Genomic DNA, 15,033 nt, shown 5'->3' with positions numbered 1-15,033 from the left:
CTAAATTCAGAATTAGTGTAATCGAGGTGCAATTCCAGTGAAATCAAGACAAATGAACCCTACTCATTGCAGTATGAGGTTTGTCCAATAGCTGTAGGTCTTCATGGAAATTTAACCATTTGTCCATTCTCCTTATTGCTTAGAGAAGGCAGCTAGCATTTCCGTGAGATTATTTAAATGTAGAATTATTAGAAAATTTTGCAGCTACAGAGATAGATGGGTTTTACATAAAATCTCTGCTCTTTGTAGCAACCCAATGTGATATTGAGCAAGATAATGGTCAGAAAGAACATTGCCAGGCTCCTAATGAGAAACTGTTGACAGTAAAATTACCCCAACATTCATCAAAAAGCCAATAAATGTCAAGCATGGGGCCTTTGATGCAGTAGCTCATAATTCCAGTTCAGAAGCCTCTGCAGACTGTTCAGGGCATGCAATCATCCTGCATTTCTGCTGATTTTACCAAAAATTTTGTTCCTGAAGAAGTACAAGGAGCAGGTGTCAGCATTCTGAATGCCACTGTTACTGTGCCCCTGGCTCACCGTGAGACCTCAGGCAGAGCACATTTGGCCTCAGTTTCCCCATCTGCAATACAGGAATGACAATATAGGAATTACCCAAAAGCAGTTCTCTGAAGGACACAGTGTCGCCATCCAAATGCTCAGAAATCATGAGCTAGATGGTAAAAACTACGCTGCTGGCTTTTGCCAATGAGTCAGTCATGTATTTTTAATGCTAGCTACGTCCAGCTTTTTGTGCCCTTGTAGTACATATTTTCAAGCATTCTCCTCCACAGCTACAGGAGATTACTTCAAACCAACGCAAAACTAATTCTTACCCACTCTGCTGAATTCTGGGTTGGGTGGCCTTAAGAAAAGCACATGAAGTTTATATAAAAGCTTATCTAAAGTCCTGTTCTGGTTTTGTCTCTGTGGAATGTGGAAGGTATAAATACCTTGCCCATCACTTGAGTCCTCTGTTTAACTCTATCTTCAGCATATATCCCCTAAGTGATGTGGTGAGGCAGATTGTTGCCTGATCCACGAATTAAGAACAACCTTGTGCTGAGTGTTACTCTAGCTATCACTGCCCCCTGGCTTCTTTGTTTGCCTCGTTCATGAAGGGATCCTGAAGCTACATCACAAGTGATGATATGATTGTATCCTCCAGGTTTTGCCTATATATCTTTTCTAAAATTTCCAGGTAAAGGCTCAAAGCCGTTCTTCTAAGGCCTCCATGGATTCTGAGGTCGCTGGTTGGATAGTTCGTTACATTCATACTGACAATTCCTTGCTGGCATTTTCCCCACCGGTTTCCAGCCGTTCCTGTGTATATGAATAGAAAACGTGTCCCTGCCTGTCATTCGCAGTGATAAGCTGCATCCTAGAGGCTGTACACAGATGGAGTTGTGCTTAGTTTACAGAGAAGGCTGAATGTATGCCGCATGCTATTAGGGTCACTTGAAACTAGGCTAATTACCTGGCAGACATTGCTGCAGAGCAGATTCTTTAATAAAAATGAATGGGATGACAAGGGATAGACTCCTTGCTATTTTGGGACAAACTGTCTCCTCAGGCAGCAGATAGCCACAGCAGTAGGGCTCCCAATATATCACTGGGTTTGCTGTTTCTTGGCTGTAGAACTTAATTAACAGTCCTGGAACTGGTCTGTTTCCCAGGAATAGCCTCTAAATCCATTGAATTAAACAATAAAGGCAGATGTGGGTAAAAATAAAAATCCCAGACAAGTCAGAAATGAAAAATGATGTTGCTTTGTCAATCCACAGGGGCCAGTGCTGGAATGTTCTAAAACCTGAAGTTTTTCTGTGTAGCGGCTCAAGAAAGAGGGAAATGTTCCCCTGGATGCCACCATTTTTGCAACTGATGATTACTAATTACACAATTCCTTTATTGCATAAAATAGTACTGTAAAAAAAATACTGTGAAAACTGAGTGAAAACATACTAATAAATATTTTTCTCTTCAAGATCTGAAAGTACAACACAAACATTTGTCATAGCCGTGAATTAGACTGAAAAAGACCATAAGCCTAGAAAAGCAGTGTTCTTAAGGACCTGAACTCAGCCGCCCAGGGCACTCTGCCTCCTCAACTTCCATGGATTTGAACTGTGAAGGAGCTCAAGGCATTGTGGTGTTTGGTCTTTTTCAGGGAAAGCCAAGGATAAGGTAACACTCGTAGCCTCTGCCTATCTTATAAACACCCAGAACACCATTTTTATCATTAAGTTCCCCTCCCATCACCATTTTGTCTTGCTAAAGTATGCCTGTTTGTAACTTTACATGGCACTTCCATTGATGTCAGTCTGCTCACAGTGAATAATGCTGAGGATACCTATATGTCTTTGTAATGTTAGTGTCTTATGAGGCCATTCAAATTAAATGAATCCATGTGCAGGAGTAAGATGACCAAAATTCGATTCCATTGCAATATAACTATTTCAGATGAAGTAATTATTCTTTAAAAATGTAAATTTTTTTTCTTTAACAATTATAACCAGGAGTTAATAATAATGCCAAACCCTGCCTTGTGTAGATGGCAATCAATTGCAAAATGAGAATTTCTAAATATCTGAGAGAATATGCTCATCCAAACTATCGCTCATGTTTTAAGATGGCCAGTGAAACCATTTTATTACTCCATTTAGCTGGAAGGAGCACTATTCTGCAAAAATCAGATAATGTACTTATTTCTAAAAGCCTGGAACAAAAGAGCCAGTAGAGATTTGCTGAGTAGTTGCAAGATAGCCATTAAATACAAATATTTTTAAAAACAATTTACTCTTTACTAATGCTTTTAGAGCAGCATGTGGGAACAGAATCTAAGTGCAGCATCTTACTGCATTGAAAAGGACATGATGAAGGTTATTCAGCTCCAGATTTAATCCTTCTATCTCTTAACTGCTCATAACAGTTTCTAGCCTATATAAACTATATGAATTTATATAAACCCCAACTCCCCTAGTGGTAACAATAAAAGTTTGTATTTTTAAAACAACTATTCCCAGTGATCCACATTTTTCACATTCCTATAGGAACAAACTATTTTTAATAGTGATTTCAAGTTTTAAGTTTCCATTCCTCAAATTAAAAATAGCGGCAGAACTGGAAATTGCTTTCTTTTCATCCTGAGTATGTGCTATAGACAGACAAGAGAACTGCTTTGTGGGGCTGTCTGCGTATAAATGGTATGAGTATTTATATCACTGGTTTGAATTGAAATGTGTCAGTCAGTCAGAAAGAAGAGAGGCTGATTTTTGCTCCAAACTGTCCAAGTCTTGCTCCAGTATAAGGAATGACAGAATGTAATTCTGCTACTCAGGAAGCAAAGTGTCATTCAACCCCTTGATCCCAACAGTGCACCTGACAGCCCCTTGCTGCTACGTGGGAGGCAGATTGACTGACCCATGAGACCACTTCTCCTAACAAGGGGACATCAAGAAGGCTGACACTACCAACAACAGCCTTTGCAAGGTGGCCCTCGTGCTTAGGTCATTCTGAAGTAGACCTGCAGCAACTGCATTGCACAGCACTTGGCTTGGGCTTCCCCTAGATCCATACAGCACCTTCATGGCCCAGAGACCAAAGTGTTGATTTCGTCGTGGCAGTTTTTCAGTTCAAAGTACCCAAAATAACAAGCAGGCTTGCCAGCAGGGTGTTTTTTAGCATGATGCTGAGGCTACTCGGGAGCGTTAGGCAAGGCCGTTGGGGATAGTATCAGGGCACTGTGAAGGGCAGAGCAAGCCAAAGCTAGTGTGGACTCATCCATACTGCCTAGGAGTAATCGATCCCTGGAGAGAACTGTCCCAGAACTTTATTGGGTATCTGATTCACTCCAGACAAGAAATGAGGAATGAACTAAACTCATACAGACAGGGAACCAGGGACACAGGAGCAAACACAGCTTAAAAATGTCCTTCTTGATTCATGATACTTCCACATTTGGAGTTTTAGTAGCTGTAGGTGGGATTCATCTGCTCTAACATAAGACGTCTAAGTCTGAACTAAGCACGTTAGGCTACTTTTACTGTCAACAAAGAAAGAAAGGCCCATCCACACAGTGATTCATTTCATCTTCCTTAGATGCCTATTTAAGGGTGAAATAGATGAGCCTTCATGATTTGTCCATGCGGAACTTCAGAAGAAATGTCTTTGCTGAGAGGCCATCCCATGTTGATCACCATGGCTTGACATCGAGGCTCATATCATTCAGTATTGTCATCAATATACATCCCCAGCAAATCTGCAGATGATGCGAAATTGGGGGAATGGCTGACGCACCGAATGGCCCGGCTTCAATCCAGAAGAACCGTAAGCTAAGGAGAAATGCAAGGTTCTGCACCTGGAGAAGAATAACCCCGAGAACCAGTACAGGCTAGGAGCTGACGGCAGAGCAGCAGTTGTGCTGAAACTGGGCTTGCCGTGGCTGCCCAACTGAATATGAGCCAACAGTGCACTCTCATCACAAATAAGGCAAAATGCACACTGAGCAATACGGATGGGCTGGAAGTGGCCAGCAGATGGAGGGAATATTTTGTTCTCCTCTGCTCAGCACTGGTGAGGCCATATTTGGAATACAGTCCAGTTTTGGCACAACCAGTACAAAAGGGATGTGGAGAAACTGGAATTGGTCCATTGGATGGCTACCAAGCTGGTTACCTACAGAAAATGAGCTACAAGGAGAGTGGTGGAAGCTGGACTTGTTCAGTCTGGCACAGAGGAGTCTAAGTGTGGTCTAACTGCAGCCTGTGACTGTTTGAAGAGAGTTGGAATGACAACGGAGCTGAAGTTTTCTCAATAATATCAGATAATTTAACAAGGGACAATGGCCAAAAACCTGCTGCTTCGAGGCTCAGACTGGACATTAAGAGTTGGGTTTTTTTCACCAGAGGGTTGCACAGCACTGTGACAGATTACCCAGAGGAGCAGCTGAATCCTTGTTGATGGAGGCTGGCAAGACCTTACATCCATGACTGACCTGTTCCAGTGTCGGTAAAAGCCCAGCTTTGAGCACAAGGGGGGAGTTTCCAACTAACACATCTAAAATTCTGTGATAAACTGAAGACATACAGCCTGAAAATTACAGCTGGCTTAGAACAGTGCCAGGTGAGAATCTCTGCTGAAGCCCACAGGCGGTGGCTTTCACAGTGTGCCCTTTTGAAACTTAACATCCCCAAGCCATGCTCAGCCTCTCTGGAGTCAACAGCAAAATTCTCTAGAGCTGGGACAAGTGCTTGAACTGATGGTGGAAAAACAGGATTTGCTGAAGGAAACAAACCAATAATACATGAAGTTTACAAGCAGTTATATTCATAAGGAGCAATGGACTGCTGTTACAGGCTTTTGCCTGTAACATATGAACAGTATTGGAATCCATTATGATATGTACTATCATCATCTCTGGAATGTGTCCCAGCCCTTTAATTTGCTATAAATAGCAACAAATGGAAATTCTTATCCAGAACTAGGGGGACACATACTGAACAGGGTGATCTGAGCTCTCTGCCATTCCCTGTGATTTCCTAAGTAACCTGGGACACATTAAACTGATTTTTTGCAGCACAGAGTTCCTTCTAAAACCATAGATTAAATTAATTGCTGAAAAAAACCCATTTGGTTTGATTTTTCTTAACATTTATTATACACTTATAATAAATTTATTGTGGCTTTGGCATATGTAGGAAGAGAAATTTAACTTTCAGTAAGAACAAAAATATAGTTCCCAAAGGCAACTACGTGAAGAATCATAAAGCACAGCTAAGGTTAGTTTAGAAACAGGATTCATTTCTTCTTATCCTGAGAGTGTGACCAGACAGGCTTACGTTTCTGAATAAAGGCTTCAATACCCTCCTGCCCATCTCTCAAATTCAAATTGTCTGCCATGACCTGAGTAGTCGTTTTGTAAGCAGTATCAAGGTCCTGTGACATCTGTCTGTAAAAGGTGGCTTTCCCCAGTGCCAGGACGGATTTGCTGCTTTCGCATATCTTGTGAGAGATTTTCATGGTCTCTTCTTCCAGCTTGTCTTCTGGTACCACCTTGCTGATAAGCCCATGCATTAATGCTTCTTGGGCAGAAAGAGGTTCACCTGTGAAAAGCATCTCTAATGCCACCTGAACAAGAAAAAATATTGTATGAAGTCATTTCAACTACCTTATTCCTTTGGTTTGTTTGGGGAATTTCAGCTTCTTCAAGTACAAGTTACTTTTTTGAAAAACATCAGATTTAAATCTTTTGGCCTCTTAAACTGCCAAGGAAGTTAAGAGGTTTCAGCAAATAGAAGGACTGGGTTTAAAGCTGTCCTTTTTTCGGACCTTCCCACTGACTGCAGCTGTCCTAGGCTGACGCCTCTGGGTTTCTTTTCAACTGCCCAGAATCTCTAGCAATTGCAGTAGGAATTGAGAGAGATGTGGATGGTCCACAATGTCAAATGACTGAACTTGGCATTTTAAGCTGGGCATATAATGATAAATACTCACTATGTCAATGTGTAGTTTTTGAAAATATCTGCCTTAGTTTAAGGTTGGTTGGGGTGTTTTTATATATATCCTTCTTATAGCCACATCTATTTCAGTCTCCTGCTGCTTTCAGTATCTTGTACTTGAGGTTTCAAATTAAAAAATCCCCCAAATACTCAGTGACTATTCAATGTTATATTTCAGTAAGAATTTTTTCAGTGACTCCGGGTGCAATTGACTGATGCCCTGAATCATAAGAGCTGATTATCCTCGTTAGTATCTTTGCTCTGATAGATACAAACAATGGCAACTTTTAATTTGATAAAAGGTAAAATCAGTAATCCTGAGAACTGTAGGGAATGTTCTTGCTTCTTTGAAGAGTGGCACAGAGAAAAGTATATCCCACACATTTTAAAAAGGTAAACATAAAACCCAGAAAGACTAATTCAGAAACAGTTAGAACTGTACACTATAGCACACTTGAAAAAGAAAAACCACCACAGACAGACTATTTGAACAGGATGGCCTTACAGATGGGAAATTTAAAGTTGAAGCTTTTATCCAGCAGCTGGACTTCTGCAGTTAAGTCCTTGCATGTCAGCAGAGCCCTGCTGGGCTTGGAGAGTCTGTCCACATGAATCTAACTAGACCAGAACTTAAAATTTCTTTTCTCACTTACGGAAGCTTTGCAGATTTTCTATTGTTTATGCAGTGAGGGATGTATAGCCACAATCAGTAGGAAATAAAGCAGGAAGAAAGTATAGGAGGGTTTTAGATGCTGTTTAAAGCATCTTGATCTACACACAGGCAGATCATGCTGGCAGTGAAATGTCACTGCCTGGCAAGAATTGATACCTTGGTGGGACTGATATCCTGAACTTGCAGGGGTTTCCTCATCAGGGGAGAACACCATTGTCTAAAGCACAGATCTGTTCGTTGGAAAGGAAGGGGATCGCTGAGCTGGTGTGCTGCTGGTATGAGTCCATGCTGGTTGGAATCGCATCAGTAGGAAGCTGCTTTCCCTGAACAGAGTTCAGCCCTTTATTATTTTTCCCAGTCCAAAGAGTTATGAAGATGTCTTTTGCAATGAAATACTTTGAATGCAGGAAAATAAAGTTTAGGTAATGGAACTAAAACTCCTAACATGGGAACCTACTTCTTGCAAAATTACAAAGAGTTTTTGGGAAGGAAGCCTACCTTTCTTGGAAGAGATCTGCCCAAGGCCACAGCTGGTGTGGAGCAAAACAGTCCGATGTTTACTCCAGGAGTAGCAAATTGAGATTTCTCGCTTGCCACTGCAATGTCACAGCTTGCCACAAGCTGACAGCCTGCTGCTGTAGCCAAGCCATTTACTTTGGCAATCACTGGTACGGGAAGTTTCTGGATTAAAGTCATAACCTGCATGCACAAAAGAAAGTGGTCAGTCAGTCCCTGAAATTTAAGCAGTGGCTGTTCTAAAACTGGCAATAGCTTTACACACCTTCATCTTTATTAACTGGAGTAAGCTCTCTGCAAAACTTGTTTAAATGCACAAGACCACTGCTGGTCCAGTAGCTGCTCAGTTGTGTTTATGTAGCATGGTCCTAACACCAGTGGAAATGGAAAACACAAGAATGAAAGTCAGAAACACTCGTTATCAGATCTGCAAGGAGCTTGGGTGCCTCTGCATTGCAGGTCTAGTGTTCCTGGCTATGGGAAGATGCGTATCCGAGACACACCATCCTCACCTTCATTTGCCCCATAAAGGAAAACTTAACTTAATAAAAGTCTCTGTCCCGAGAAATGAAACCAGACTCTTGCTAGTTTCTGCATGATCTCGAGCCTGGATTGATCTCACCCAAACACAATCACTGGATGTCTTTCTAGGCTTACTCTGCATTCAAGGGAGAGACTTACTACCAGAAAACATTTTTTTCTGCTTGCATTACACATAAGATGGGAAAGCACACTTATTCTCTCTCAGATAATTCTTGAAGGTCGGACATCCAACTTCAGATAGCTGAAGTTAAGAAAGATGAATTTGTCTTAACTTTTCTAACTCAGGTTCTCTTTCCATATAGTGGGAATCAACAAACTCACCTAATTTTAGGGCCTGAAGATAGAAAGTGCTAGTTAAGTGATTACAGTCACTATCTGACTTAAAAAAAAAAAAAATCTCATATTAGCACAGTGTAGCAAGATAGCAAATTTTTATTTGCTACTTCAATTTCTCCAGTAGACGAAGTCTAGCAAATTTTATCTTGCTTAGGTAAAATTACCTACATTCAGTTTTGAATTTGATCAGTCTTTGTCTCCATTCTTCTATCTTTGTTTAAACACAATTTTTCAGTGGGTCTTAAGAAGCAGACCAACAAAAGAGGAACAATACGTGCATGTATGCAGATAAACAACTACAGAGTACTCTTGTGGTTATAAAAATTCAAAGTCAACTGCTTCTCCAAAAAAAGCACCCTGGTATTTATGTTTTTTTGTGATACTATCAGCTGTCTCAAACTTGTATGTGGAGAGTACTTAGTTCTCGGACACTGCATTATATAGTATTGCTAACGCTGTTATATGCGTAGGGAAACAGGTGTAGCAGCTGAGACGATCTGTTTAAGATTATCAGTCATAAACAAATGTAGAAGCCAAGGTTCCTGTAAACCAGTCCGATGCTCTGGGCACCCTAGTCCACAATGCTGTAGGCACGGCACTTGGGGTAGGATCCATTCTACTTAAGTTAAGTATTGAAATTTAGGAAGACACGATCCCATTTTGAAAGCCCCCAAAAGTACCTTTCTCTCTATTCACCAAATGAAAGCAAAAGTCAATTATTCTACCAGACAGATAAAATTTAGATAGTAGTTAGGATCCTAAATAAAGCCTACGTTAATTTCTCTATTTCTGTTTGCCTGTAAAGTGCCATTATTATTTAACAGTAAGACCTTCTTCCTCCATGGGGGTAATAGTGAGTTGTGATTTATGAGAAACTTAAATCCCTTTCAGGATACTCAGCTAGAGAATTTAAAGCACTTATCACTACAATCAACACCAGAAAAGGGATCACTTCAAGTGTCATTTCATCTCTTATATTTAATTTCTTCCTGAATTTGCGTTGCCAGTTTCAGACGCATTTAGGTTGGCAGTGACCTCTTGAGACCATTGAGTCCAACCCCCCTACTCAAGCAGGCTCGGGTAGAGCAGGTTGTCCAGGACTGTGTGCGGTTGGGTTTTGATTATCTCCCTATCTCTGAATTTCATGGTCTCAGGAATATTCATCTGAAATTGGTTTACCATTTTTTATTTGTAATAATGCTGCCTTACTAAACTTACTATACAGTAGGGCAACATTCTCACAAAGAAGGGCTTTTTTAACTCTAAACACTGACATTTTGTTATTTTTTGCTGTTTCTCTTTATTAATCAGTTAAGCTTGCTATACTACTCATTAACCCTGAATATAGCCATAATGCTAGATATGCATACAGGACAATTTAAATTCTTCTGGTCCTTAAAGTCACAAATGAACCAACTCTTGCTTTCATGCTATATGGAGTAAGTTTCACATTTTTTTCTGCCTGATCTTTCCTATTCTGTGACCCAGAAGCTGCATGGTTCAGTTCTCCACTGACAGCATACTGGCATTCTGACAAACCTTATGAGGAACGACTGAGGGAGCTGGGGTTGTTTAGCCTGGAGAAGAGGAGGCTGAGGGGAGACCTTATCACCCTCTACAACTACCTGAAAGGAGGTTGTAGAGAGATGGGGGCTGACCTCTTCTCCCTGGTGACAAGTGATAGGACGAGGGGAAACGGGTTCAAGTTACGTCAGGGGAGGTTTAGATTAGATATTAGGAGACATTTTTTCACTGAAAGGGTTATTAAACATTGGAATAGGTTGCCCAGGGAGGTGGTGGATTCACCATCTCTGGAGGTGTTTAAAAAAAGGGTAGATGGGGCACTGAGGGACATGGTTTAGAAGTGGCTCTTGTCAGGGTAGGCTAAAGGTTGGACTCGATGATCTTAAAGGTCCCTTCCAACCTCAACAATTCTATGATTCTATGATTCTATGATTCTATGACCTGCAACTACAAAATTAATAATAAACTATTGGCTGCTAAACTGTTGGACCTTGGCTCCTTTCTGACAAAGCCCGTCATCCAGTCGTATTTGTGCTTACTTCTTTGTGATCAGCACACCAAGATGGAATCCAGGCAAAGCTGCCAGGATGATTGCTTCATATTACACCGAAGGCCCTCCAGGGGTAACTTTCACACATGGCTTTTACAGCATTTGTTAAATATGGGCTTGACAATGTCATAGAGAAAATTATTACTGAAGGAACTAGAACAAAAGTTTTCAATTTACTTCCTGTGGTCACACTGAGCAGGATTAGGGGTCAAATTCTAGTGCTGTTACAATCAAAGGTGTTTCTGCCGTTCTCTCCAAAGGCTCCAGGATTCACATTAACTTCCCGACCTCCGGGTCTGTGCCTTTATTAGAAGAACTTGTATGGTCTGCTGACTGGGCAGCCAGAGAGTCAGACCTTACTTTCACACTTGACGTTTAAGCTGGTCTTGAGTTACTAGCTAGACGCCGGGAAAGAACATTTGATCACAGGTGATTTGAAGGTGGTTATCCCTAGATTTCTAGGAAAGACATTGCCCAAATACTCAGCTGCACGGAACACTGGCTAAACTAAGGAACACGCCATGACTGTACCCATTGTAGGAGACATGCACATTGGCATTCTAGCCCTTTTATTTGCATGTAGAGAAATTCAGGGAAAACATAATTTCACCAGGATCAGGTATTAAAATGGCAGAGCAGCAAAAAGCAAGGAATCTGGAGCAACAGCCAGATTCATCTTCAGTTAGCAGATGAGCAATGCTGTCCCTCCTTAAACCAGTATCATTGCTTGTGCTTAGTACCAGGCAAAAGGGGTGTCACTTAAGAAGAACTGCTTACCTCTGCACATATTTCAAATACTTGGGAATGATACTTCACATCATCTTCACTTGACAGTTCCTTTAAATCATGGCCAGAACAAAATACAGGTCCTTCAGCTGCAAAGAATTTCAGGAAAAGTCAGTCTGAATTAATCAAGATACTAGGGGCAGCAGCGCATCAGTGCCCCAGCTAAAGGCACATCGATGAGATGTTAATGGTTAAAAAGGAGCTTCCAAAGGGAGTTTGTACACAGAGTTTGGAAACATTGCCTTCTGGATTTTGTAACAAATTGCCACAAGGCAACATTTAACCACAGTAACACCCATAAACATTTTTAAAGGCCTAGTTTTATTTCCATTCCAAGTTAACACAGTTAAAAATAAGGCACTTCACACCTCTGAGCCCAGTTTCTTCTAAGGATACTGTTCTAAACAGCTCCTGGGTACAATGTAAACTAGTCAGCTGCAGCAAGGATGGAGTGGTCTGCTCTCAGACTTAATACAGCTAGTCCCCATTTATTGTATCCAGCATTAATGACTAACTTTTGCTAAATAAACATCAAGATTTTTGTATTGTGGCATTCAAGGCCACAATAGGGAAAAAAAAAGAAAAAGAAAAGAGGCTGTTCCGCTAGAGGAGAATCAGAAGGGTTATTGGGCATCTTTTCCTCCACTGGTTAAAACTGTCATCTAGACAATCCCAAAAAGCATGTCCAGGGTTTGGGCAGTGAAAGAGCAGGTTTCTGCAGACCTAAGTTTTGGATTTGTTTGTTTCCAGTGATGGCTAAGGTCAAAACACCCTTTACATGTACACTATCTTTACAACAGCTTTCCTTTGTCATGAGGGTATCTACTGTAAGAATAAACCAATTTGATGCTTTTGAATCCTTCAGAACTCCTCAGATATTTGTATGGATGTGACATTTTCAGCTCTACCACTACGCAGACACAACCTTAGCTATGCTTTTTTTTCCGTACGGACCAGATTATTATCTGGATTATCCAGATATTATCTGGAAATATCTGTATTTGTCCTTCATTGAAGAAGGATCCACTGCAAAGTCTGTGTTAAAGACTCAAAGAATTCCCTGAGAAATCTTTTATTTTCTTGAGATTTCTTCTTTTGCATTCCATTCAGCAAGGGAATTGGAAATCAAGAGGAACATGCGATTTCTTTTTAAACTAAAACAAAAAAAACCCAAATGAAATTGTGCTCACAAACTCCCAGACTACTGTACTCCCAAAGAAGAACCTGAAGTGTTTCACAAAATTTGTAATTGCTGTTTGAAACATTGAATATATATATTTAAACTCACCCCTGTAAAGTTAGCTTACTTCCACTCTCATGTGTGTGTGAACTAACACACATTGTTTTCCTCTACCAACAGGGAGCAGCATCATCCTAAATTAATAAACCTATTTCTCCCAAGATGTTTGTAAGGGTGGCAGAGGAAGATTATCTTAAAATAGCAGAGGAAAAAAAAAAGATGGCTTAAGAACAGCTCAAGTTCCATTATCTTTAAGAGCTCTACAGGTTAATACCTAAATGGAAGAAAACTGTCCCAGGCTCTGAGAGAGAATGCTTTACATCCGCAGGTTACAGGTAAATACACTGCAGTGTTGCTATTATAGTCTCTCCTTCATCAGAGAGTTTTAGAAATCAGTGGCAAAGATAACGAGGCTGATCCTGGCTTAGTGCTGGGGAATGGAGCGCATGATTTGAAGCAACCTTGTGAGCCCTGTTTACTACGAATTATACCTGCCACCGAAGGGAAGAAGTGTCATACCAGCTCGGTCTGTTCCTGCACGAAAACCTGTACCTGGGAATGTTATTTCTTCAGCTGGATAACCATTAGAACCTGGCTTTTGCTCTGTTTATTCTTTACATATAGTTTTTAAACCAATTATTTAATCTACTGATTGTTTTTACCAAAGGACAAAGTTCATCGGCTCTGTAAACACACTGGGTAACCTGGCTGCAATACTGACATTTTGAAACGTGTTTCTACACTGTTTCTTCTTAAGACATGTTAACTATTAAGAAAGATGTAACAAAACCCAAGTCAATTGTTAATGCTGTGTTCAAGAATGAGGATTTAAGTACATAAGAGTGGAAATTGGGATGAGTGTAAAAGAACAACATGTAAAAGAGAGCCGGCTCTGGAGGGTGAAGGCACCGGTAGGATCCCCTGCGTGGTCCTGGCCCGCTGCACGGAAAACACCACGCAATCCCGTCCCGTTTTCTGTAGTTCTGTGAGAGGTTTCGGGTTAAACTCCGTATTATCCCCTTTCTGCTCCTTCCCTCGCCCCCTCTGCCTTCTCTTCCGTCGGCCTTAAATGACGAAGTACCTGAAATGATGATAACTCGGAGTTCTTTGCTCTTGACGTCGTGCAGCAGGTCCTCCCTGAGGGACTGCAGCATGGCGAGGGACAGGGCGTTCCTTTTCTGCGGGTTGTTCAAGACAATGTTTCTGTAAAAGCCGTTAAACACAAGGACGGCTTCTATAAAACAATAATAAACGCGTTCAGAGCCCCAGGGACGGCCCCGCAGCGCTGCCTCCCCTCTCCCCCCAGCCCCGGCCCGCCCGCCGCCTCACCGGACGCCCTCCGCCTGCCGCCGCACCGTCAGCTTCTCCGGCGGGGAAGGCCGCCCGCCCGCCGCCGTCGCCGCGCTGCTGAAGGCGGCTGCCAGAGGTCTCCTCAGCCGCCACAGCCCGGAGGCGGCCATGGCTGCCCGGCCGGCGAGGAGGACGGCTCGCTACCGCCCCTAGGCCGGCGGCCTGCAGCCCGCTCCGGGCCGGGGCCGGGGCCTGTGGCGGGTTCGGGGCGGTGCTCCCCTCAGCACGGCCCGCCTCGGCTCCCGCGGCGGTGAGCGCTGCCAGGGGACGACGATATAGACCTTCAAATGACATAGCCGTCCTGTATCAAACCATATGGACCTTCCCTCGCCCGCCTGATTTCCCTAGATCAGAAATTATGAAGAAATCCTTTACTGTGAGGGTGGTGAGACTCTGGGCGCAGACTGCCCAGAGAAGCTGTGGCTGCCCCATCCCTGGAGGTGTTCAAGGCCAGGCTGGATGGGGCTTTGAGCAGCCTGGTCTAGTGGGAGGTGTCCCTGCCCAGGGCAGGGGGGTTGGAAGTAGATGATCTTTAAGGTCCTTTCCAACCTAAATCATTCCCCAAGGTGTTGGCTGTAGAACCAAGGAGACCTCCTGGGACCTCCTCCTGTGAAGACCTGGGTGGGAAGGTGGCATTCATTAATAACTATCTTGGGGATGCTGGAGTGGAACAAAAAACATTGACTTTGGCTATAATTTCTTTAGATTCCACTGAGCATTTGCATCTAGAATCACAGGATGGAGATTGGGACTGTGCTGAGAAAACTTGTTAGTGACACTAAGTTGAGATGTATCATCAACAGAATGACTCCCAAGGCTCACGACCTCCCGTTGTCATAGAATCATAGAATGGTTAGAGTTGGAAGGGACCTTAAAGATCATCCAGTTCCACCCCCCTGCCATGGGCAGGGACACCTCCCACTAGACCAGGCTGCTCAAAGCCCCATCCAGCCTGGCCTTGAACACCTCCAGGGATGGGGCAGCCACAGCTTCTCTGGGCAACCTGGGCCAGTGTC

At 42.5% G+C, this 15,033-nt stretch overlaps 1 protein-coding gene across 1 annotated transcript; it reads right to left on the bottom strand.

The window, feature by feature from the left end:
• Positions 1-5,629: 5,629 nt before the first annotated feature.
• On the bottom strand, positions 5,630-14,263 carry ECHDC3 (enoyl-CoA hydratase domain containing 3). Its single transcript, XM_074573280.1, has 5 exons — positions 13,997-14,263; positions 13,749-13,870; positions 11,419-11,516; positions 7,671-7,871; positions 5,630-6,128 (listed from the first exon to the last, which is right to left on the bottom strand). Exons 1-5 carry the CDS (start codon positions 14,125-14,127, stop codon positions 5,799-5,801), a joined length of 882 nt encoding a protein of 293 aa, XP_074429381.1. The 5' UTR covers positions 14,128-14,263; the 3' UTR covers positions 5,630-5,798.
• Positions 14,264-15,033: the final 770 nt, after the last annotated feature.

This window comes from Larus michahellis, chromosome 1 (assembly GCF_964199755.1).
Source record: "Larus michahellis chromosome 1, bLarMic1.1, whole genome shotgun sequence".
Classification (NCBI taxonomy): domain Eukaryota; kingdom Metazoa; phylum Chordata; class Aves; order Charadriiformes; family Laridae; genus Larus; species Larus michahellis.
The sequence above is the reverse complement of the archived record's forward strand: the minus strand, read 5'-3'. Positions and strand labels throughout refer to the sequence as shown.